The sequence below is a fragment of the Megalobrama amblycephala genome, linkage group LG2 (genome assembly GCF_018812025.1).
Source record: "Megalobrama amblycephala isolate DHTTF-2021 linkage group LG2, ASM1881202v1, whole genome shotgun sequence".
Lineage (NCBI taxonomy): Eukaryota > Metazoa > Chordata > Actinopteri > Cypriniformes > Xenocyprididae > Megalobrama > Megalobrama amblycephala.
Genome location: NC_063045.1, coordinates 16,674,694 through 16,701,045, shown reverse-complemented (window position 1 = coordinate 16,701,045; position 26,352 = coordinate 16,674,694). Strand labels below are relative to the sequence as shown.

The 26,352-nt window shown below is 37.7% G+C and overlaps 1 protein-coding gene and 2 long non-coding RNA genes across 7 annotated transcripts in view; 1 reads left to right on the top strand and 2 right to left on the bottom strand.

Moving 5' to 3' along the window:
• LOC125263842 overlaps positions 1 to 7,882 on the bottom strand; it is a 16,024-nt gene extending 8,142 nt beyond the window's left edge. Inside the window, exon 1 of one of the 3 annotated variants that reach the window (XR_007183911.1) lies at positions 7,747 to 7,882. This is a non-coding gene — a long non-coding RNA (uncharacterized LOC125263842). Of the gene's footprint in view, positions 1 to 974; positions 1,284 to 2,694; positions 2,769 to 7,746 lie in introns of those variants that run through there. The other 2 variants (XR_007183909.1, XR_007183910.1) reach the window with 2 other exon arrangements.
• nr5a2 (nuclear receptor subfamily 5, group A, member 2) overlaps positions 1,395 to 26,352 on the top strand; it is a 61,500-nt gene continuing 36,542 nt past the window's right edge. The window contains exons 1-5 of one of the 3 annotated variants that reach the window (XM_048183121.1): positions 1,398 to 1,533; positions 3,167 to 3,289; positions 5,494 to 5,612; positions 7,759 to 7,900; positions 15,286 to 15,980. In XM_048183121.1, the coding sequence (XP_048039078.1) occupies positions 1,479 to 1,533; positions 3,167 to 3,289; positions 5,494 to 5,612; positions 7,759 to 7,900; positions 15,286 to 15,980 (1,134 nt within the window). In that variant the 5' untranslated portion in view covers positions 1,398 to 1,478. Of the gene's footprint in view, positions 1,534 to 3,166; positions 3,290 to 4,621; positions 5,149 to 5,493; positions 5,613 to 7,758; positions 7,901 to 15,285; positions 15,981 to 26,352 lie in introns of those variants that run through there. The other 2 variants (XM_048183122.1, XM_048183123.1) reach the window with 2 other exon arrangements.
• Positions 15,872 to 26,352, bottom strand: part of LOC125263844 — a 36,523-nt gene continuing 26,042 nt past the window's right edge. The window contains exons 4-6 of the long non-coding RNA XR_007183914.1: positions 23,862 to 24,273; positions 17,571 to 17,693; positions 15,872 to 16,001 (exon numbers count right to left, since the gene is read on the bottom strand). This is a non-coding gene — a long non-coding RNA (uncharacterized LOC125263844). The remainder of the gene's footprint in view (positions 16,002 to 17,570; positions 17,694 to 23,861; positions 24,274 to 26,352) is intronic.

Here is a 26,352-nt window from a genome sequence, read left to right as displayed (position 1 = left end):
TAGATAGATAGACAAAGAGACAGACAGACAGATAGATAGATAGATAGATAGATAGATAGATAGATAGATAGATAGATAGATAGACAGACAGATAGATAGATAGATAGATAGATAGACAAAGAGACAGACAGATAGATAGATAGATAGATAGATAGATAGATAGACAGATAGACAGACAGATAGATAGATAGATAGATAGATAGATAGATAGATAGATAGATAGATAGATAGACAGACAGACAGATAGATAGATAGACAAAGAGACAGACAGACAGACAGATAGATAGATAGATAGATAGATAGATAGACAGAGAGACAGACAGACAGACAGATAGATAGATAGATAGATAGATAGATAGATAGATAGATAGATAGATAGATAGATAGATAGATAGATAGATAGATAGACAAATCGATAGACAGACAGACAGGCAGGCAGACAGACAGATAGACAAATCGATAGACAGACTGACAGATAGATAGATAGATAGATAGATAGATAGATAGATAGATAGATAGATAGATAGATAGATAGATAGATAGATAGATAGATAGATAGATAGATAGACAGACAGACAGGCAGGCAGACAGACAGATAGACAAATCGATAGACAGACTGACAGATAGATAGATAGATAGATAGATAGATAGATAGATAGATAGACAAATCGATAGACAGACAGATAGAGATCATCTTTATATATAAATATTTCAATAATATAATATATATAAAATAATAATAGAATAGAATAGAATAGAAATATTATTTTAACACATTTCAATAAATGAATAAATATATTTAGGCCTCTGTAAAAACACCTGTAGTATAAAACATTTATGTATATTGGATGTTTGTTTGCATTATTTGGATCTGTGAGGAGGAGATGGCCTGTCTGAGATTAGATCTTGGAACATCTCCAGGTAAATCAAAATTTCTTATCCCGCTGAACACGCGTGTCAGTCCTGGTACTCACACATCCCACATGCCCGTTCTGTGTGCTGGTGTTTGGTAGAAGTAGTTCAAAGTTTGCGGCCCTGTATCAACCTGTTGTGTTCTTTTGATCTTGCATTTTACCACCTGTCTTATTTCCATTCAGTCATTGCCGTAGACGGCAGTTCTCTCCTCCGGTTAATCATTCCTTCAGTACTATCTGTCCGCTCTGGCTTATCTATCTGTGTGTCACTTTATAACTGGCTGTTATCAATCTTGTCTAACTCCACGTGATCTAGGCAAACCTATCAACCTCAGAAGTTTTGAATATTGTTGAGTAGGTGAGATACGACTGCAGGTTTAGTGCAGGTCATGGTGAGGGGGGTATGAGGGGTGAGTGTGAAAGTAAAGGGAGAGATGTCAAAAACTCCTCACCTCACAAAAACACCTTACGGAAACTGGATGCTTATTGATGAAGCTTAAAAAGTTTGAAAGAATGGAAATCTTCTGTGGGATATAGTTGCTCAGGTGGAAATTTGGTCCTACAATGTCCACTAGTTTTGAGAGTGAATTAGGACAACGTGACTCCAGTAAAGACTTGGGTAAGTGGTATACCTGCCATCTATTTGCTCTGATGAAAATGCCATTATTAATTCGTCTTTATTGTAATATTCAACAGATTTGAACAGAATATGGGCAGACTATGTCTGGTTGTTATTTATTGGAGTCCAAATGAAAGATTTGAACTGGCCTATATGTGAAGCACTGGCCTGTTGACGATTTTCGTTCTCTTCTGAACGTCTTTATGACTGTTTTATCACCGTCCCGTGCTATTAAGACGTTATTTTATTTTTTTAAACCAGGATGTATCCTGTATATATCGCTTTTAATAACATAAACAAGATTTTAGGCTTTTTATTGCGCTGTTTTGTTACTGATAAGCCGGCTGACCACCAAAAAAAAAAAAAAAAAGAAAAGAAAAAAAGCGGAATATTAATCATTTTAAATAATAATAAATTTGAAGGAGCAATTAGATTATTATTATAGAATGATGTTTAATATGACATAATATAATATAAAAGGAAAACATTTAAACTTTCATGAATGGTCAAATGCTTGAAATATAAAGGATGCTATCGAAAGGGAAGGAAAATCGAGTTTTTAACGGGTGTAACAATGTGTGTGGATTTGTGTTCATTTTCTGGTAGGCTATATGTATGTAAATATTGCGACTATATGTGCCAACTATTTTCGTTACGTTGCCGACATGTGTTATCATGTCATATGTTTTGTCTAACGGATTTTTTTATGATTTTACTACATTATATTATTGCCATGTTATCATTACTCACAGAACACACATTTATAAGTGCAATAAAAAGCATTTAAAGACGATTTCTTTCATCATTTTGTCCACATTATTAGGCCTACATTTAAATACAATTCAAATGAATAAATATAAAATTACTAAATATTTGAATATAAACTAAAACACATTACAAAACTATTATTTTCACTGCACAATTTACACACAAGACGTTTACTAATTTCTTTTTTTCTATAAATCCAACTTAAAAACACCACAGAGCATTTAATGCCACTAAGGAGGCTGTACCTAACCTAATTGGATCGCGAATAAATTAAAAAGTCCATTTTAAGCACAAATCTTGTGTAATTTTGTCCTGCTTTTTATGACCATTCCTTTGCATCTATATTTTTGTAATACACTCAAACATTTCACCCTCCGGTATATCATCACATACCTCCCGGTGCTCCAGTTATCGCCGCAGCGTGTCTCGTAATGTTCAATTAGTTTAGTTTGTCTGTTTGCCGGCGCGAGTGAATAGTGAGCTGAGGCGCTGATTCTCGGGCTCGATTCTGATTGGACAAACGCGTGACGCCAGCGCACCGAACGCGGAGCTGATTGGTCGACGCGGTGTCAGTGCGGCGTAACAAAGCAGCGAGGAGACGTTTGAACTTCACAGATAGAGCGACACTGAGCGCGCGGAGGAGGGGCTCGTGCGAAGTTCCTGACAGTTCGCGCACTCCAGTTTAAAGACCAGCATCATAGTCGCTGCAAACACCACCCGAATGAACTTACACAGCTTGTGAACAACTAACAGAAAAAAGAGGGGCAGTCGAACTCAAGCCATCTAGTAGATCCACGCGCACAGGATTAGTTTCGGACGTTTGGACGGTGTTTTTGAGAATCTCTGGTGTTCCTCTCGCGCGCAGGCGGAGCGGCGCGTGCTCATCTTCGGCTCAGCAGAGCTGTCATGCTGCCTAAAGTCGAGTCAGAATCTCTGGGACTCGCTCGATCGCATGGGGAACAGGGGCATATGCCTGGAAACATGCAAGGTAAGCGGCATAGGCTTTCATGTCAGATAATGCCCGCCATGCACCTTCACTCATGCACATAATAATAAGCCTCACACAATGTCAGCTATTTTACACTCTGTGACATTTTACGAACATGCATTTCATTGCATGGCATAAATATAACTTAAGTTTAGCACTGGAACAAAATATTTGCGTTTACTTTTACTATAAATTACTCGCACTTAAACATGGTAGGCTAACTGCGTAAAGACAAATTAGGAAACAAAGTAAATTGCAGTGCAACAGCAGAGCGTGAATTATTTTGAGCTTAGTGAACTCATATAAACCCAACATGATCTGCATCACCTGCCAATGAATTTGCTCTTAGTATATACAACAGAAGGGGAAAACGAAACCATAATAATGAGTAGGACAGAGCTCAGCTTTACGCCAAACATAAATCTGCTAGTCCAAAATAGTTACCCCGGCATATGCCAAGCTGCACTTTTTAATGAAGCTTCCAGTTAGGACGAAATAGATTTAGAAAATCATCTTTGTACTGGAACCAATACACATCTGAAGAACCAAACCATAATGGAAGTTTTTAATCTCCAAGAATCATACAGCAACTCAAAAACCCTGCGACAAATGATTGTCTCGAAAAGAAGAGCGTTTATTTTTAAGGGCGTATTTACAGTCGTAAAAAACGATTTTTTTAATCTCCACGGGCTGCGGGCATATGAGTGACTGGAACAGACCGATTATGCTCTATTATTTTACTCGAGAAATATTTTTAAACTAGGAGAGACGTACACAGAGATTCCAATTCATGCACGAGTAAAATTCCAGGTGAGAAATTCTTAGAATGTTCTGTAGTTTAAGAACTTTTTTAAATAATAATAATACTGTCTTTTCGAATTCAAATAGGCCTATTGAAAGTTTGTTCTATTCTATTTTACGCTGCTCGAGCACACGTCATAAAACAAAGCCGTTATGAATAGCCTAACGATTTGTTTACAAATCAAAGAACGTGTCAGACCGGCATGTTTTAGTCACATTTTAAAATTAAATAAAAAATAGAGAATTATCGACGACATGAAAATACTTAAGACGTAATGCTTGTGGAATTATTTATTCTACATAAATGTAAGCCGTTAAAAAAAAAAAAAAACACTTGTTGCGTTTCTGCAAAAATACATTTTTGCACAAATTATTAACTTATGGGCATATTAGAATAATAAAGAGTAATACTAAACGAAAATCCGTTCTTAAAGTTGTGCTTTACAGTAGTTAGGCTACTTCTTTTTCGAACGAATTGTTTCTTTTCCGATTCGAATTTCTTTATTCCCCCCCCCCCCCCCCCATTTTGGTTAACTTCAAAAACACCTCCTCCTTCAGTGTAGAAGCTGAAGGTTCTATTTAGAACTCTCAAACTGCATCACTTCATCAATGTTAATGCTAATTAAAAGATGAAGATTAACTGAAATGAAATTAGAAGATATTTATATCCTTTATAGAGAGAATAGAGATGGACAAAAGACACATGCCACAGTATTTGTTTTGGTAGCACACAATGCTCGTGTTTTTACATGTTGTTTTGCTTTTATTCGCCTCGTGGCTAAACGTTCCACTCCAGCGCGAGACAGCAGCCTCTCTCGCGCTCCCACACCAATTTACGAGCCATCATGAATATTAACCAGATCGAAACTGAAGTTTTGCCCTTTCTGCGACCATCCTCCAGACCCGACTCGAAGCTTCGGCTATTTCCTAGAGACCCAAAACTGCATATACTTCTAGAAAATTCACTCTTAAGGCTAGGATTTTACAAACCTCACAATTGGTGATTTCTCTACTCTTGTTATAGGCTTGTTTGCAAAACTGCAGGCTACACGTTGAAGGTATCGGAGAGTTAAAAACGAATATTTAAAACACAAATATGTGCTTTACACGCTTAAAAATAAAGGTTCTTCAATCGTTCAGCATCGCTTCAGGAATCTTTTCGCTGGGTTTTTGAACTGCTATATGGTTGTTTAGGGATTCTTGACTTTTTTAGGTTCTCTAGATGTGTATGCTTGTTTTTGGGTTCTACTAGAAAAGTATCTTTTATATGAACATTAACCAAGTTCTCCTATAACATCAAACTGTCAAACTATTTTTAAATTAATTACAAAAACACTGTGTGTAACATGGATTCTGTATTGTAAATTGTTACCCAGTACTTATATTTTGATTGTGATTTTCAGCCCCCCAGTTTAAAATGATGGACTACTCCTACGACGAAGACTTGGATGAAATGTGTCCAGTGTGTGGAGACAAGGTGTCCGGATATCACTACGGGTTACTGACCTGTGAGAGCTGTAAGGTGCGTAACATCAGCTGTTTTTAACTTCTCAACTTGTGGGTCGTGACCTAAAAATGGGTCTCAGGTCTGTTCTGATAAGGTGGAAAAACTATCACAAGTGCAAATAAAAAAAATACAACAACTATATATTTTTGCATTGTTAGAACAGCAAAATAAATAGCTTTGTCTGTTTTTAAAAGAAAGAAGAAAATGCTTTCCAGAACTTTTGTTGTTGACCACTCAAGGGGTATTTTGAAGCAAATTCATCTGTTAGTTGGCCAAATGTTCAGGTTGCGTGATGTTGTCCTTGAAAACTGTAATAGACCTATAAATTAATTAGATTTTATTTCATTTGAGATATATATATATATATATATATATATATATATATATATATATATATATATATATAAGTACTGTGTTGGGTCGCCAATTGATGTCCAAAACCAGTACAATTGATCTAATGTGCTCCTGTTATTATCATTTTTTTTTTACCAAGTTTGTAAAAGTCCTGTTTTTTTATTGAAACCAAATGAATATGACTTTTCCAAGTTATTTATTAGATCAAAACAGGATGTTGTTATTGCAGGCTGCATATATAGTATTTTTCCTAATGTGCAGCTGAAATCGGGTGGTGTGTTTATTTCCAGACACCGTCAGAGGTTTTGTAGTTAGAGTTTGTAAACCGGACAGTTTGGAAAATCCAGAGTCTTTGTCTCTCTCTCTCTCACACACAAACACACACACACACACACACACACACACACACACACACACACACACACACACACACACACACACACACACACACACACACACACACAAAGGGTGTATATGGTGGTAGATTTTCTTCAGTTGTCAACAGATCTCTGTACACTCTTCAAAAATAAAGGTTCCAAAAATTCCCAAAGAACCTTTAAGTGAACCGTTCTTAAAAGAACCATTTTTCTTAGTGTGAACAACAGAACCTTTTGTGGAACAGAATGTTGAAGGTTCTTCATGAAACCACCGATTTCAATAAAGAAGCTTTATTTTTAAGAGTGTAGCGCAACATGAGAAAATGATTTGCCGTTTAAAACCAGCTTTTTGAGTTTTGACAAAGACGATATTTAAATGCCAATATTATCATTTAAAAGCATTTAAATATAATTTAAAATTCCATTTTAATATGCTATATTTCGTACTATGTTCCTTACATATTTCATTTCAAATTTGCCTTGTTTTAATGATAAAGTCTACATTCAAGGTTAAGCACTTTATGTTACAGCTGTGTGTGTGTGTGTGTGTGTGTGGGTTATTTGAGTTCTGGCCAGTATTGATCCTTTTAGTTTTAAATGGGTCGGTCTCCCTACGGTGTTGATCAAGAATAAGTTAATGCCGTTCCTCGTTTGATTCTCTCCTGCCCTGAAAATGAATTCAGAACAGTTGCAGGTGGAATCTTGTAATCCTGCGGCTGTAAATTATGGATATAATTTATTGGATTTTTTCGGTTTCTTTTTTGGTTCTGCAGTATGAATAATAGGATCAACAGGAATTTATTTGGTAGACGTTTCTATGCTCCTGTTCGGATGTTCAAATTAAAATATATGGTTTAAAACACAAAATTAGTTAAACATAAACTTGAAAACTCTATACCAAATCTGACTTTCCTTTCACACTGAAAGATCTTGTTTTTCTTCTAGCTTTGATGGCTTGCACAGCCTCTGGTCATAATTACTTCAAGAGGAGCTCGAGGAGAGACGTAAAATATGTAGTATTAGTATGTCACAACGCTAAATGCGGGTGAAGGGGATCTTTATATTAGCGAGGATATCAAGCGGCTGTATTTTGCACACTTTCCGGTCGGCATCTCACATTTCTCGATCTGTTTCTATCCCTGTGTTTCTGTTTGTTCATGTCAAGTGTGTGTGTGGGTGCACATGTCAGTTTTTGTGTGGGTGTGTGTGTGTTTGTGTTTATCCAAGTGAGCGTCGACTGCTGAGGGAGCGTTTCTCTGCCCGTGGCTCTACTTTTATAAGTGTCTACTTGTGTGGCAGTGTGTAACACCTCTTTTTTCTGTGTGAATGGAATTTTTTTGTACGTGTGTGTGGGTTGTCTGTGGCTGAAAAGCACATTAACAAACACCGGAGGTCAAAAGTTTGACATCTTCATTCACCTCACTCTGCAGGGCTTCTTCAAGCGCACGGTGCAGAACAACAAGCGCTACACATGTATAGAGAACCAGAGCTGTCAAATAGACAAGACCCAGCGGAAACGCTGCCCCTACTGTCGCTTCCAGAAGTGCCTCACTGTCGGCATGAAACTGGAGGGTAAGAAGTCTTTTTAGTTCATCCATGTATTTCTTCCTCTAACTGAACACAGCTTTAGCTCTTTAAAGAGCAATTCTGTCATCATTTACTCACCCGCAAACCCGTAGGATGTTCTTTCTTCTGTGGAACACAACAGGAAGGATGTTCACGCCGCTCTTTTCTATACAATGAAAGTAAATGGTGACCACAGCAGTCGAGCTATAAATCTGACAAAAAAAGAGGTACATATGAACTGTACAAGTCACTTTTCGGAGCTCGACAGCTTTGGTCCGCACTTTCGTCGTATGGAAAAGAGCAGCGTGAACGTTCTGCTAAACATCATCTTTTGTGTCCGCTTGAAGAAAGAATGTCAAACAGGGTTGAAATAACACATAACCAGCTCCCATCTAAGAGTTCCACATGCTTACTACATGATTCTTTCCTCGTAGTCTGTAGATGTACGACTGTTAATTGTTTAACTGCTGGAGGGCAGAATTTCTAGCAGTGTCGTTTTATAGCTAGCTGGCTTTGATTTGCTGGCGCATGCTACCAACAGGATACGAGGCCCTCCAGCGCCCTGTCAGACCCGTCCAAAGAGATGAGCGCTCGCTAATACTCCCCACGGGCTTCTTCTGATAGTTCGTACTCCTAAGGAAAGCTGCAGAGATGGAAAATGTTAACCAGAATGGTGTTTTGAATACAAACCGCAGCAATAAGTTTCAAGCATATTGCTTGAAAACAGAAGTATTGCTAAAGAAATTAAATGTATTAGTATAAAAACGTATGCATAATTGCGTTATAAAACTGATGGCAATTTTAATTATTTAAATATTTAAAATGACATTTTATTTAAAAATATTTATTAAAAAATATAGTATAATAGTAACAATAATAATAATACATTGTAAAAAATGATTTTCATGATTTATCACAACTTTTTTCTTTTGTCAAATCAACTTAGATAATGCGTTTTTTTTATTTTAGTGATGGACTTGCAATCCATGACTTAAGAATTCATTTTATCATAAAATTTATCACATATGTGATAATTTTGTCAAAATAAGAATTTGTTTTTAATATTTTATATATTATTATTATTTTTTAAACATATAAGCCGGGGCCCCCAACTAATAGGTAAGCTATACACTTATTATTATTTGTTTTATAAATTAAAAAAACTTAAAATTCTTAAATCTGCCATCAATTTTATGGCAAAATGTTTCATTAGTCATGGAGCTGCAATCCATCACTTATGACAAATTTTGTCATAAAACTGATGGCATTTTTAAGAATTGATGGATAGATTTTAAGAATAATAATATGTAGTTTTCCTATTAGTTTGGGCATCCTGGGCACCATGAATTGTTGTGATGGACCTACCGGAAATAAATGCTCTGGTTAAAATGTTTCTTAATGTATTATCTGAAGCTTTCAGCAAACAGATTTGAGTGCACTACTCACCATAATTGAGCAAGTAGCAAAACAAAACATTCATATCAGTGTGACACAGACAAGTGGCCTTCCATGTCTCCATGGAAGCTCCATTATCAATACAGATAAGGAAAGGCTGCTGTTTTGAAGTTCTCAAAAAAGCACGTGAGCTTGTTATGTCTTATGAGGAAGGCTTGTAATTATCTTTCTTTATATTTTTGTGGCTCAGTTACAGATTAAGAAAGAGAATCCAATCTTTTTTTACCATCATATAATCAGTATTGAGTTGAGGAAGTGAAAAGGAAGCTACACAGACATGCCCGTGCACTTATTCATTCCATTCGAGTCCAATGTTGTGCACAGTGGAGCGTAAAATAGTTTAGATTTCATCAAACGTCTGTTATCCATATTAAGGACCTTGATGAATCTGACAATCTGGCATGGCTTTACTGTGGATATTCAAAACATGCTCCATGCTTTGCATTGCGCACTTTGTCATTTTTTGGGGCTGATACGCGTTTGCCGTCTCCAGCCTCTGGTGGTGGCGGCAACAAGCTGTCCCATTACTTATGCATAGGTATCATAGCTATTCATGTGTGCGCATGGAACGGCGCGCCTTCAGAGTAGAGCTCCGGCGGACATGACAAACTGTGTGTCAGGAGCCGGCCAGGGGAGGCATTCATATGCCTGTGATAGGACAGGGATTCTCGCCCAAGCAACGCTTAATATTCCTGTATATTAAACACACATAAATCAGACAATAAGCAGCGCTTGAATCTGCCCAGACGGGCCCCGTCTACAGAGACGCGAAACACGCACAAACAAACAACATCTATGGACTGCCAATTCAAGTAAATTAGATCAGGCAACTGCTTTTATTACCAAGGCAATTGCTTTCCGCAAGCCATTTGAGTAACTCACAAATTGGTTTTATAACTCATGTACACACATACACAGACATGCTCAATACAGACTACAAAAAAATACAGAATAGATATACAAACTCACACAGTTTACATGAAAGAAACGGGCTGTGTTCAGAATAAAAGACTAGCCTACTACATACTGAATACTGAACAATGTATACTCTATACTTAAAAATCATAGTATGTGAGATAGCATGCATTATTCCGCAATAAAACATTTTTCCAAAAAGTAGTATGCCATCTCATCATGTTGAAATAAATGTTTATTTTGCATTTTGATTAAATTTTTAGTGTACATTTTTGGAATCCCAATTAAATTATGAGCCAATAAAAGATTTTAAAAATTGCTGTTGATATTGTTTTAGGTTCATTTATCACACTAGGAATTGAAGGTCAAGATGAGCGCATTGCAGTGTGGGATATAGAGCATGCTATTTCGTGTAGTGTGCTTTTTTGTAAATGTAGGCTGTTCTATGCACAAAGTATGCATAGTATATACTACAACAATAGTAAGGGGCCGTTCACACAGAACACGTTTTTCTATTCCAATGAGCTACTTTTCCACGGATGTCTTTTGCAGCGCCTCGCACATGAGCGCCACGTTTTTAAGTCACCGTGTCAAGTTTGAAGAATTTCAACTTTTACACGCAGCGCTGCTCATCAGTGTCAGTTCCAAAACAGCTGACCAATTAGAAGAACTTGGAGGCGGGGCAAGCGTTGCAAGCTTCTGTTTATGCATTCTATGTGCTGCAACTCTAGAAGTAGTATAGTAGAATGCTATACTGATTATTAGAAGAAATGTAGTAGGCTATTCTATGCATACTATATACTGCAATAATAGTACAAGTAGTATGGTAGTATGCTATTTCAAAAAGAATATCATTCTATGCATAAAGAAAATGTGCATAATGTGCATAGTATACATACTATATACTGCAGCAATAGTAGTGTGGTACTATTATGAACATAAAGCCCCTTGACTTATGCCAAAAAAATCAGTATGACATGCATGTAAATAACCTTGTTTAATTAGACGCTGTGAGAAAAAAAATCTTATCAGAAGACAAAAAGGAAGAGGGGGATGGTGTCAGACAGAGTGTGTAAGCGTGCATGTGCACGGATGGGGCGGGGGAGCAAGGGGTACGGCATGCATTCGTGATCTGAGTCGCAGGTCTAATTGTGATTTCCCATAAGGGCCGACTATTAGTTTCAAGCTCATTAATTACCCTGTTGCTCAGGAATCATTAATAGTTAAACTTACCAGTTTTTCTGATTGGATAAATTTTTAACAACCACATTAAGGCCAAAAACACCAAAAAAAAAAGAAAAAGAAAAAAAAAAAAAAAGATAAATCTCCCACCAAGTTGCTCAGGAATCATTTTCGGATGTTACGAGAGCTGTCAGCAGGATCGCTGTGGCAACACTGTGCCTCCCTCTCTCACCAGATCAATCAGATCACACACATAGTGACAATCACACACACACAAACACTCACCGCTGTGACAAGGGCCATTAAAATCACTCCCAAGGCAGCTGTTGGACCGAGGGTTTTCTTTTAATTGTTTTATTTTTTTTAAGATCTACTGTTCGTGAGATATTATGGCCTAACGAGCACATTCACGCTGGTCAGATCGCAAACGCGTCTACAAATCCATGCTCTCTGCATATGCTGGTGTGTGTTTAACACGCTGCTGGAACCTCCAGCCATCCACCTGCCAACAACGTGGAGCATAAAAGAGAAATAATTAAGCATAAATAATTAACATGGGACCCAGCAGACGAGAGTGGAGTCTACTGCCCTGTGGCGGGGATCAGAGTCACTTCCGGGCAATGGCGCGCTCTTCATTTATTTGCCATAATGATGATCTCGTCCGCTTGACTTTGTCTCGCTTCAGTTTAATATTGAATCATTAGCACCGTTTCTCTCTAAATTGTGTCTTCTGGCTCGATTATGCTTAGTTTGCTCTAGGTCTGGCTTTGAAAAAAAAAACTGGTCACATGGGTGGCAACACAAACTAACACCACTGCCTGTAAAATTCACACATGAAATTTACACTGATTGCTTGTAGCAAATAAGCAACTGCCCTAAAAGCCTGTGGCCAGTTTACAGGCTTCTCTGCTGTGGTATAGATCAATTGAGACTGTGTACCAAACTTCAAAACGTATCTATTTTATTGTTTAAAGGCCCCGGTATACTTCAAACGAAATCGAAGAACTAACTGATTTGACGTAATTTCGAACAAAATCAGGCCAAAACGAAGTTCGTTTTGTGTTCTTTTTGGAAGTTCGAAACGGCTTGCTCCAGCTGCAAAACACCTTCATACTACCATTGGTCAGTGATGATAACGTCATAGGAGGTGTGCGATGCTCCGCCTTCACTCGCGTGGAACACGTCTCTGACTCATATTGTGTGTTTGAGTTCGTTGAGGTAAGATCTCCGCGGGTGAAAACATGAACACACTGGATAGCCGCTTTATAGTACAAAAGGAAGTTGTGCTTCTGATAAAATGAGGCACTGACACTGTTTTTCATGTTTGATACTGTAAATCTGCTTGATTTTAAGCAATCTATTGAATAAAGTGCTATATAAATAAACGTGACTGGAGTGCTAATTTGCAGAGCTCGTGCTAACATACCTATGTTGTTATGATCAGACGCTTTTCTTATGCTTTCTATAAAAATGCTTGCTGTTTTCTCATTTTTGTTGTGTTTATTTTGTTACTGAGAAGAAAACACATATATTTACATATTCATCTAAACACCGCTCTCAGCAGTGTGGGCGGCGTCAGGTGTTCGTTTACAGTATATCTCTGGTCACGTATTTCATACTTTGTTTTACCCCTAAACGAAGAAGAACTTCTTTTGAAGTATATCAGGGATTTAGGGTGAAGTGTGCAACTTTTTTGATGTTGAAATACTTATGTATTTGTATATTTGTCAGTTACTCCCTTGAAATGTATAAACACTCTGGTGCTTTCAAAACAATCTGTTTGTTTGAGAATCCTTACCAGACTGACATAGCAACGGCTCAACCAATGGTGTGAGGTGGGGTTGGGCTATCTTTTTGCGATAGTGACTGAACTGTCTCAAAACAATGGCAGAATCAATCTATCTATCTATCTATCTATCTATCTATCTAGGCTTTGTCAAGCCGACATTCAAACTTTGCTTTTTTAGATAAAAACTATAGTTAATAGATATAGTGTTTAATATTTAGGAGGATCTATTGACAGAAATGCAATATAATATACATAACTATGTTTTCAGTGGTGTATAAAGACCTTAAATAATGAACAGTTATGTTTTTCTTACCTTAGAATGAGCCATTTCTATCTACATACACCACTTACATCGAATTCGCCATTTTTCATCACCATGTTTCTACAGCAGCCCTAAATGGACAAACTGCTCTACAGAGCGCATTTGCTTGACTGGCTACTCTCTGCTGTCTCAGATGACGAAATCTTTGTCCTGTGTCAGCCACCATAGCTTCTCTATGTGCTTCTAAAGGGAGGGGTGAATGGTGGACTGAGCCATTGGTTGTAATTCACAACCTCACCACTAGATGCCATTAAAATTTACACACTGCACCTTTAAAGCTGCAGTATGTAACTTTTTTTTGTGATCAAAATTTACATAAATTCTATAATGAGCATGTACATCATTAATCCATTTTCCAAACCATGTTTTTTGTCTTATCCTAAATCACTACAGTACACCTATAATAAGTGTTTCTATTCAGACTATTTTAGACTGCGTCGGGTCAGCACCGCTGCGGAGTAGCCCAGTACCTGCACGACTCGTCATAGACATAAACAGAGAGAAGTAGCTCCGGCTACAATGTTCTTCTGCAAAACGCATGCAGTTCTGTTTATTAACCACTAGAGCAGTGGTCGCCAACCCGTCGATCGCGATCGACTGGTCGATCTTTATCACTGTTCCAGTAGCTCGCGAAAATAAATATGAGTACAAAAATACATTACATTTCTCCAGTCTTTGTATTGTATTTTTGTATTTATTTTTATGTTATTTTCTGGAGACAGACAGATAAAGGTAAATAGCCCACATTATGTCAATTCTGTAGCAGGCAGAGCAGCTCACTGTTCACGATGCTCGAAATATAGGAAGAAAATATAAATATTGAATTGTGGGTGAGGGATTAGGAATTCATCTCTAAAAGGAGATCAGTCTTCAGGAAGATTTCGATGGCAATGACATTTTATTTCCCTCTTACCTCCGAATAAAGTAGCTAATTATTAGCGCAGTTCAACTTTGTTTACAGCGGTAACCAAGGAAACGCTGTATCACTGCTGCTCCATAAAAGCGCCACCTTCTGTCAGAGAGTGAATCTGCGTCTCATTCAGCATGCTGTTTTTGTTTCATGCTTTTTTTGTGTGTGTAGCATTTATAATTTCACAAAGATAAAGTCAGACCGTTCTGTTTTTGCTTTGAATCTTGAAATTAAATCTAATTCAAATAAAAAACAACTGCTCATGCAACGTGCGTAGCATCTTTGTTTGGATTGTGATTAAAGCAGTGGTTCCCTCTAATTTGAAATGGCTATGTATTTTTGTTTATTATAATAATATTAATAATAAATATCTGCAACCAGTATCGGAATCGGCCAATTTGCTTCTAAAAATAAATAAATAAATCAGAATCTACAATGACCACGAAAAAAATACTAAACACAATCTGGGCTGTCTTTTTCTATCAAGTAGATCTTGTCTTTCAAAAAGGTCGAGGTCAGGGATCTTGGGCTTAAAAAGGTTGGTGACCACTGCACTAGAGCATTTGAATTTCAAATTATTTTGCTTCTTGACATTTAAATTTAAATTCTAATTTTGCATTCTGTTTACTGCCTAAATTCAAATTCAGCTGAAATACAGGAATTGAATGTGGTTTTTCAATTCAGTCATTACTTCTGCAATTCCGTTTTGTGACACTAGTGGAGCAGAACTTTATCTTTTATCTTTTTAATTCTAAAAAGGACAATTCTGTGATTTTCCCATTGATACCCATCTCATTTTGTGTTTTGCCTTTTATAAGCTGTGAGGGCCGATCGAATGAGAGGAGGTCGCAACAAGTTTGGCCCTATGTACAAACGAGACCGGGCGCTCAAGCAACAGAAGAAAGCCTTGATCCGGGCCAATGGACTCAAGCTGGAGGCCATGACGCAAGCCATGCAAACCGTCCCAGCAGACCTCACCATTACCTCTGCCATTCAGAACATCCATTCAGCCTCCAAGGGGCTTCCACTGAGCCACCATCACCACCACCACCACCATCACCACCACCACAGCTCCTCCAGTGCAGGCCTGCCACCTGCAGACTTTGACCGCAGCCCCTTCGTCACATCGCCGGTCAGCATGGCCATGCCACCGCATGCTGGAGGACTGCAGGGCTACCAGGCGTACGGCCACTTCCAGAGCCGCACCATCAAGTCAGAGTACCCCGACCCCTACACAAGCTCGCCGGAGTCCCTCATGGGCTATCCGTACGTAGAAGCCTACGCAGGCGGATCGCCGCCCACCTTCCCTCACCTGGTGGTGGAGCTGCTCAAGTGCGAGCCGGACGAGCCCCAGGTGCAAGCGAAGATCCTAGCATACCTACAGCAGGAGCAGGCCAGCCGAGGCAAGCACGAGAAACTCAACACTTTCGGCCTCATGTGCAAGATGGCCGACCAGACACTCTTCTCCATTGTAGAATGGGCCAGGAGCAGCATCTTCTTCCGGGAACTGAAGGTATGTGACGCTTTCGTTGTTCTGAGAAGAAAGTAAAGTTTGGTGGTCGTAAATGTCAAGTGATCTAAAGCATTTTACATAGCTTTGTCAATCAGCATGGATGTCGTTTGGCCTAAAATTTAAGATAAATCTCGGAAAATACCAGAATGAAGGTGTTTCACGAATAGTACTGCAGTTTAGTGACTTAATGACCGTTCACACCAAGATCGATGACTATAACAATAACAATAACCATAAAGTTTTAATAATCTCTCTAATTCTATGAGAATAGGGAAGTCTATACCACAACTATTACAATAGCGACAGAGGAATGATATTGTTGGAATCACTTTCAGAACATTCTTTCCAGCTGATTAGTGATTAAAAACATTGACAGCAAATCAGAATCTGTCCTGCTTTAAAGAGCTTGAGCATTTAAAGATGACAAAACTGCAGCGCGTGCATAATAAACAGAACGTTATCGTGCGTTGGTGTGGACGCTAATATAGATATTGTTACAGTTAGCATTTTTGGTGTGAACAGGCCTTCATTCATCAAGTACACTTAAACCATGTCCTAACCAGATGTGACGCGATGCCGCGACACATGATAAAAGGTATCTTTTCCATGTTAATAGTTTTGTTTTAACCAGCCGCGATGTGCAATGATTCTGTTTTAGAAATGGCCTCTATTTCTCCGATTTTGTGGCTGGGACAACATACAAAGTATAACAATGATAATCTCAGGAACTGGTTATGTGTAATAGATATTTATGAATTTGATTATGTACTTATGCATTTCATTGCGAGTGCAGTGGTGCTTGACTAGACTCTTCTGATTGGCTGTGATTTATGATTGATATTGTCTTGTCTTGTCTGATGTGGACCGACAAATTGCTTGTCACTGGAATCTTATCGCATCACGTGTGGTTAGGACAAGGTGTTAGAATATCATGGTTTTGATTCATCTTTCCTATAAAGCATGTTTCTTAGCATACTCAACACTGCAGTACACTAGTTGAATTATTCATATAAATGAGACAAATGTTGCCCGTTGTCTGGACAGCTAAATAGTTAATAGTTTTCCATAAATAATGAGTCAATGCTATTTGTGGGGAGCTTTTGGGATGACCTTAAAAATACATTGTGCATTTGTGTTAGTATTTCAAATGATGTATTGACAAACAGTGATTTATAATTGACGGTTTACTTCACCAGCTGAAGAGGCCAGTCTGGTGTCATTTATTTTTTATTTTCACAATACACATCTGCCTGACAGAAATATTAATGGGACTGAGAAGACTGTGAGGGTTTTAGTAACTCGTGCATGTCTGCCTTCATGAAAGATTTTGGTCGTGAGCATACTGTATTTTACCCTCCCGTGACACGTTTTGATATGCTACTGGGAAATCTGACAGCACCCAATTCAAATCATTCATTTTGTGCTGGTAGAGCTACAGGCACCTTATTGTTTTCCTCTCGTTACATTCAATAGCTCATGAGATGTACTAGAATGCATTTATACTGAGAACTGACCAGGTGTATATGTAAAACAGATAGCAAATTCTGACGTTGTTGCGATACTGTCAAAATAATTTACTGAAATACTCACATTCTGATTATGATGGGGTGGATATCCACTTTAAATGTTTTGATATCGAGATATTCAATCAAAGTAAAGCGCTACTGACATCTTCCTTAGCACCTCTTGGGATTTTACAGCAACTGTTGATGGCTAAAAAAAAAGAAATAAAAATATGACAGTCGATCATGTGAAAATAAATACTGTCATACATTTCAAAGAACAACATTTTTGCTGTTTTCACACAGGCAAATTTGTTTTCATCCATCTTTATCCACCAATTTTTGCCTTTTCTCATTCAGATGTTAAGTTTTCTTTAGATTTTTCTTACAAATTTTAAACTCTAAATTTAAAGTATTACAGATTTAGATATAAATCTTTGTGCACATTGTTTTTTTCACAACATAATTAAATTATGCAGTTTTCATGCTTTTGTTATAAAGCTGAATGTTACACTCTTCCCTTTGCTCTTACCAATAGAGCTTTATTATCCATTCTCGCGCTCTTTAGCTCAAGCATTGTATTCCCACTTTAGCATGGATTAGCATTTGTGTATGGCTAATTGCTGTCTGTATCATTTACCTTTAATTGTGTTTGCACTTCACCTTTCGCCACGGTGGAGTAGCTTCCCCTTGATGTTATGACTACTTTCTCGCCCTGGCTAATTGTTTTGCACAATAGATGTTAAAAGAGACAAGGGCGTAGCTGTCGAATTTGACATTAGCAGTCATAGTGTGGCGGTGAAGTTGTAATTAGCGCAGCTCTCATGTGCCCTCGCTAAATCATATGCTGGAGCGCTAACGGAAAAACCACAAACAAAAAAAGGTAGCACTAGAAAGTCTGAACCCACTCCTAACTCTAATTAGCGAACACTTGTACAGCAATTGTTACCCACGGAGCTTTGTGATGCTGATGGAGGTTTATTCCACATAACGTTGTGGTTTTAACAAGCTTCATCTATCAAGAGCTCAGATAAAGCTGGAACATCAAGACAAGAGCTATATATTCAGATTTAATGGCATAGAAATGCAGTAAATGGATGCTGTGAAAAGCCTCCCCTCGCATTTATTCATATTTCCTAGAATGTGAATGAGTTTCTCATTTTTTTTTTTTTTTTGAGGATTTCTCAAAGGAGCTACAGATCAACATGCAAATTAATGAAATCTATTTCATTTTCACTTGCATTAGCGACGCTACGCTAACAGTTTAGTATGTTTATACAGCGACACCTGTGTAAACAATCACTGCATATGCTAGCATGTTCGTAGCACAAACACACTCACACACCTGCTCATAGAAAGCTCATATATGTATGGAACATTACCCAACAACACCACATACGTCAATAAAAGCTTTATCTACAAGATTAATGCGAGAAATTAGATAAAAAGCTGTTTGCGAATATTCTGCGAGCAAGTTAATGACAGAGCTGTGGGTAGCATATAATAAACACAGGAAATACAAGTGAATATAAGGCTTGTCTGGGAGGGTGGTGAGTCAGCTATAAATATATCTACATTTACAGCCCTATTATTAGCCTCGTAAGAACAAAAGAATTTCTCTCGTAATAGAGCCCGGTGTGAAACGTCTGCCAAGTGTTTAAAGATTTAGTTTCCATAAGTTAGACTTCGGTAACAGCTCTCATAAATATTTGGTCATGATGGGATCTCTGAAGAGAGCTCACTATTGTGTTCAGACACATGAAAAAAAACATGAGAGGAACATTCCGATAGCCATTTCTCACACTTGGGCGACAGTGAAGCTGTTAAATTTAGAGAAGAAGAGGTGAAAAATTAGCTTAGCTACCAACTGACCACAGAAATGACAAACCTTTTAAAGAGACTTTTTAACCCTGACATGTGAAATAATAGTCCAAAAAACACTATTATACCATATGTGTCTTTTGTTGACTTTTGCGCCTCATATAGTATGATATAGAAGTAAAAAAAACTTTCTTCAGAAGTCCAAAATGAGCAAAAGTATGAAATTTGGTGCAGTTGCTGATATTTATATGACCAGAAAGTAAGACGAAATTCTGATAACTTGTAAGGTAAAATACACATAAATATCAATTATCACTCTTTATCTCCCATTAATCTTCTTAGTCTTATTTAGATGATATTTAAATGATTAGTTCTATAAGTATCTAAGTAAAAAAATAAGTATATAAGTAAAAAAAAAAGTATCAGTCAGATGACAGAAAGCTTGTGTACAACAGGGTTTTTAGCAGTTTTGATCAAGCTGATAATTTAAATGATCAATTTTATCAGTACAGCAGGCTTTATAGGGTTAATGAGTAAAATGGCAAGTAAAACTACATCAAAATCGCTCTTGTAGCCTTCCAGATATCTCGTTAATTTAAAAAAATGTTGTACATAAGCTAACTAATTGTTCATTGTGTTATGAAAATGCTAAAATGCTGTGTTGCATGTGTGTGTTTGAAGGTGCGTGCCAGCAGCATCCCCGTCATCTGGCTGGTTTGTCATGTAAGGGTGGGAGTCATGTTTAGGGGGTGGGGGGGAAACAGATGCAAGCTTCCCAGTGTTTGCATTGACAATATGAGCTGGTATGAAGCCGGTGTGCGTGCTTGTCCTCCCCTGGCTCTGTTGTTAGCTGCCCGGCCCATAACGTGGAGAGTGATTCACATCCATAGAGAGATCACCCTTTCATTGTGGACGGCGGGCTATTGTTTAACGGATAGGATGCGTGCACTTAGCTTTTCCTCAGAACACACAATGGCATTAAACCGCACAGATTCACCACAGGCTTAATCGTTCTTGTGAGGATTCCACGTAATTCGTGCATCTTGTGTCACACAATGTACTTGGGTAAACTTAATCACCGCTGATATTGTGCCACAAAGCGAGCACAAATGGACTGCCTTAAATTTAGTCCTCAGAGCTGATAAAAGTCAACCGTGCAAAACTTACAATACCCTGACATGTGGCGCCAATATTTATTTTTATTCTTTCACGGCTGCTCGGGGACACTTTTTTCTCTCTCGCCCTCTCTCTCTCTCTCTCTACAGTGAATTGAATGACAATACCAGGCCTGCCATTAAGTAAAGCAGCACTGTATTAGGGCCTTGTTCTCCAACCTGCACCCAGCCGTGAGGCTCGTGCTTATTGAAAAAGCAGCTGTGAGGGGAGAGAGGACAGGAGATAGGGGACGTTCTGTCACTTTCTGTGTTATAGTGTCTAGATCACTGAAGATATGTCCGACTGCACTGGGCATTTTGTATGTCTTTTTACAGTATATATAAAAAATGCTAATATAATACATTATATTATGTATATTATGTTACACAACATATTTGTATAATTTTAGCTTCTAAACTTCAACTTAAAATGGATTTAAATCTTATTTTTTCCCCAGGTATTCCATGCTTTCAGAGAATACCCATACTGTATGTAGCACATATATTCTGCTGAAATAGTAAGAGTACAAGACTGATTTTATGATTGTGCATTTGGATTTTTCAAAATGTTCTTTGATTTATATTTTTTATCATACAGTGGCCTCAAAAAATTTTTGGACAATTAAGTCACTCTAAAAAAATATCTTAATTTCATTGTATTCGGTAATACAATTGAAATATCCAACAAAGTGGCACCTGGGTCTTTTTTTATTTTGTTTTTCCAAGTTCACGCAGGTCTCTTTTTATTTAAAATAAATGCCTCTTGGTTTGATCTTTTGTTGTTCTACATTTTTAAGTGTGATGTACAGTACCGTTTAAAACTTTGAGGTCAGATTTTATTTCTTTTTGAAAGAAATTAATACTTTTATTCAGCAAGGATGCATTAAATTGATCAAAAGTGACAGTAAAGTCATTTATAATGTTACAAAAGATTTTGTTTTGAATAAATGCTTTCTATTTATCAAAGTATCCTGAAAAAATTGCATCACAGTTTCCACAAAGCAGCACAACTGTTTTCAACATTGATAATCATAAGTAATGTTTCATGAGCAGCAAATCAGCATATTAGAATGATTTCTGAAGGATCATGTGACACTGAAGACTGGAGTAACGATGCTGAAAATTCAGCTTTGACATCACAGGAATAAATTACATTTTTAAATGTATTAAAATAGAATTTTTTTTTTTTTTTTTTTTTGAATTGTAATCATATATCAGAATATTAGTGTTTTTACTGTATTTTTGACCAAATAAATGCAGCCTTGGTGAGCAGAAGAGAAAACAGTGCAAGTGCCACTGCATATTAATATATTTATTCAATATATTCATTTTATTTTGACTTTGAGAGGATTTTTTTTACCCTCCATTAATATTTTTACGCTATTCAACACTTTTTCTCATTCATTTTCTTGTTTTGTTAATCCGCCAGTGCACATTTCAGAGGTTCAGGTCAGAGACTGTAATTTCTGTGGCCGTCGTATCTGCAGAAATTAATAAGGCGTTGCAGTCGTGATCTGTGAACTTGTGCACGATTTATATCCCCCCTCCCCAGCTTCATCTCCACATATACTACCCAGACCGTCCACGGCGTCTCCTGCCCTCCCCGTGACTCGCAGACGGCCTGAGGTCAAGTTAGCGAGTGTCCTGACAAACAGCCTCGGTTGCGAACGCCGCACCGGAGATTTGTAACCGTGTCCCTGGTCCGCCGGATTTGAATTATTCCGCTTTACATCGGCGTGCGGGGGTTATTGTCTTGAGGGGGAGGGCCTGGGACACATTGGGGGGGCTAAGGGGGGGGCAAACAAGCCCCAGAAGCGGCACCAAGGGCAGGGGTGCGTGGTGAAGGACAGGGGGGGAAACAGGTGGGAGGTTAATGGCCCCTGGACCGGATCCACCAGCCGCTCAGACTTGATATATGGGCTTTGGGCCTGGTGCAGGCGTAGGCTTTCAAAGATATATTATTTCATTTGAGAAGCAGCATTCTCGTCCCTGCATTTGTCCACTGATAGATGATATCCCGTGGCTGGGCAGCAGCCACAATTGGAGATAGCGTGTGAGTTTTCGTAAGGCTCGCTCTTGTACATATTTTCTCTCTCTCATATTCTCCTGTCTCTCTGCTCGACTGTGGGCAGGCCTTTTGGCAGGCTGCGTTTTTTCCTAAGCCTGCTATTTCAGTGGTAACAATATCTGTTTGATCAGAAGAGATGGGCAGCAGGAGAACGTCCACAAAGGCCTTTTTTCATTCATAAATAATACACAAATGGACAAAAACTCCATGTCTTGTCATGAATTCTGGAAGAATGCGGTGTTTTGGCACTTCATAAATATTGCAGCGGCGGAGTTCAGGTTTTAGCCCCCTGAAGATACCAGAAAAATGAATAATAACATTGACATTTAAGGTGGATCACGAGTTGTTAGCTGAGAAAAGATTAGTGTAAACATTTATTCATTTATACGCAGTCACGAATCATTACAAGGGTTATAATTACAAGCTCATTATTTAATTTCATCAATCAGTTGTCTTGCTCAGTTGATTCGCTTTGGCAGCAGATTCTGGCCAAAAATCTCTCACTTAGACAGGAAGAGAATCTTACTGACATTCAAAGCGGCCAGTCACTATGGAAGCCCATTTCTGGCTCATAGTTAAACAATAAAAACTATATTTTGCAACGTGACTTTATTTTTTATTTTAAACTTTTTTGCGTTTTTTTATTACTTTGAAACAAAAACAGACTTAAAATGAATGAAAATAGCATCCAAAAGTACTGATTATTTCTCATAAATCTCAGAAAAGAGCAAATAATGTTCTGCTTGAAGATACACTACCACTCAAAAATTTGGTTTTGAAGGAAATTAATACTTTTATTCAGCAAGGATGCATTAAATTGATCAAAAGTGACCGTAAAGACATTTATTATGTTAAAAAGATTTCTATTTCAATTGAATGCTGTTCATTTGAACTCTCTATTCATCAAAGAATCCTGAAAAAACTGCATCACGGTTTCCACATAAAGCAGCACAAATGTTTTCAACATTGATAATCATAATAAATGTTTCTTGAGCAGCAGATCAGCATATTAGAATGATTTCTGAAGGATCATGTGACACTGAAGACTGGAATAATGATGCTGAAAATTCAGCTTTGAATCACAGGAATAAATTACATTTTAAAATATATTCAAAATAGAAAACAGCTATTTTAATTTGTAAAAACATTTTACAATTTTCTTTGATTGCGATATATAGATGACTTGTTTCAAAAACATTTAAAAAATCGTATCGACCCCAAACTTTTGAACAGTAGTGTATCCTGTTAACTTGCTCAAAAATGGTCTAAATCAATAATATCAAGATTTTACATGACAAATTCTTTCTCAGAAGTGCTCATTGTAGCAGCCTGGTACCTTGTAAACATGACTTTGGCTCCTGGAGGACTGATAAATGACTCCAGCCAATCAGATGGGAGCTCTTAAAACGGCATCCACAGCTCTCTTTCACGGGGCATTGCATATGGTGCTTCCTATGGCAGCTGAGGTCAGCTTCGCTCTTTCTTTCTCCCTGAAAAATGCGTCCTGCGCCCTCAAGGCCTAACCGGGCGAAGGAAGGAAGTGCGTACACTTGTTAAAAGGAGAGATTTAGGGTTCGAACTCCCCTCAGGGCCTGTGGGAGACTCCTGGGAAGGGTTTGGAGCGGTCGGAGAAGAGTCTGTTCATCCACTTGTTGCTTTGATGAGGGATAAAAGCCTGTCATGAACTTCTAGGTCCTGCCCAGGAGCTGATGGACTCATACCGCTGCTTCCATTCCTTCTGCTGCTCTCTGAAATGGGGAAAAAAGACAGAGAAATATAGAAATATGTTTACTTTTCTTTATCTTCAGAATGGCTTTGGTATTTGTAAGCACTTTGCACTCCAGAAAGGGACAAATGTTTGATATTATCTTGTGCCGATTAAGGTAAAAGCCTTTTTTATTGGCCGCACTGGATGCTTGTTAAAACCAGGATGTAGAGTGAAGCCCCAAAACACCCCAATCAGACCGAGCCGACAGCACACAAACTGCTCCGAAGAGGCTGATTTAAGCTAACAAATCAACTCAATCAACATTTTCACCTCTTATGTACTAGTGGAAAAGTAAAAACGGCTGCACATTTGCCCTCATAACTGCAAATAGTTGCTCTATACCAAAATAGCATCTTGTACAAGAACCTTAATATCAGCCTTGCTTTTAAATGGCACGATATCAGCATTCATGAGATGTTTCTTTAAAACATGCTTTGATTTATCTCTATTTATCATTGTACAGTAGTTGGAAATGCCATAAAACCACCATCTATATATATATAATTTTATGATATCAAATGTCAAATATTTAAAGTAATAATATTATTAATATTGCTATATAAATGATATTTTATATTTTATTATATGATACTATACTATATACTATAGTACTATATATATATATTTTTTTTTTTTTCATAATTTATAAATATATTTTATGTTAAATATTTAAAACAAATTATGAAATTAAAAATACATTGTGTGGGTGTATATATATATATATATATATATATACATAAAATACAATTAATATATAGTAATATAATAAAATAAAATTAAATATTATATATATATTATATATATATATTTTATATATTATTATTTTTTTGTATATCGCTATTTCTCATATGTTTAAAAGTATGTGAATGTAACTCTGACACATTCGACTAAAGTCCATGAAGTGAAGCTGCCCAAATGTCACTAAGGCCTTTTCCCCTCTATAATTATTCTCTTCAATCATGTACACCTCATTCTTGTAAATTACATTTGCACAGCAGCTGTAATTTTGCACCTGTTTTACGTAATGGGTTTGAAACGAATCCATAAAAGGCATGCGTCAACTGAACGTTTAAACTTTTACGTTTAAACTTTTACGTGCACACTACAAAAGAGCATTTGTTTAATTTGCTCAGATCTGCTGTTGTCCTGTCCTTCAGTGTTTAATTAACTTGTAGTAATCAGCGCAGGCACGAGGTTTCTAGTGTCGCTCTCAGCCTTACTCTGTCAGCAGTTGTCTACGACATCTATTTTTGCTTCTTATTTACAGCTGTCTATTCCAGACACGCTGAAAGGTCCCAAAGACAATAGATAAGGACTGCGGTCAGAAAGACAGGGAGCATGTGGGCTAGGCTTACACTTATATTTAACTGTACTGTGAATGGATTTGCTCCTGATGAACGGCATGGGCAACTCAGCTGGAGAACGTTATACGCAGTTGCGAAGAAATGTTCACCAAGGCGTCAAGAGAAAGACAAAGCCACCTGTTCATTAAACCGCCTTATATCTTTTATTTCTGCCTCATAGTGTAGGTTCAGTCTGAGACGTTGGCATTGGCCAGCAGTTTTAAACGTTTCCAAACACATTACATCAATGAGCATAACTTTCAGAATAGTTTTCGTAATTGCATTCTTTCTTTATCCTGACCCCCTGATGAAGATGAAAGGAAGGTTTCATGATTTCTGAACGACAGGAGGGGAAAAATTTTCAAATTTGCACCAGGCGGACACTCAAGTAACTGACGTGTTGACAGCCGTTTAAATCCGAGCATTGCATTACAATGCTGCAGTGCCAAAAATGGCAAATCACACTATTGGGACATAATAGTTAAGACAGTAATGCTTCTCTCAGATTGTGTGAGGAGGCATTTGAGTTCTTTCTATACCTGTTTGCAAGGCTCAAGAAAGGAGGGAAGGAGGGTGGTCTGCAGCTGCAAGTGAGAGACATTTTGGCACGAGACCAATCTGGTGTTATCCAATTCACTTTTTGCTAGTCTTAATACCAATGTGTCACAAATTACAAAGTCTTTGGCTCAAAATCAAATTATAACAATTCTATGACC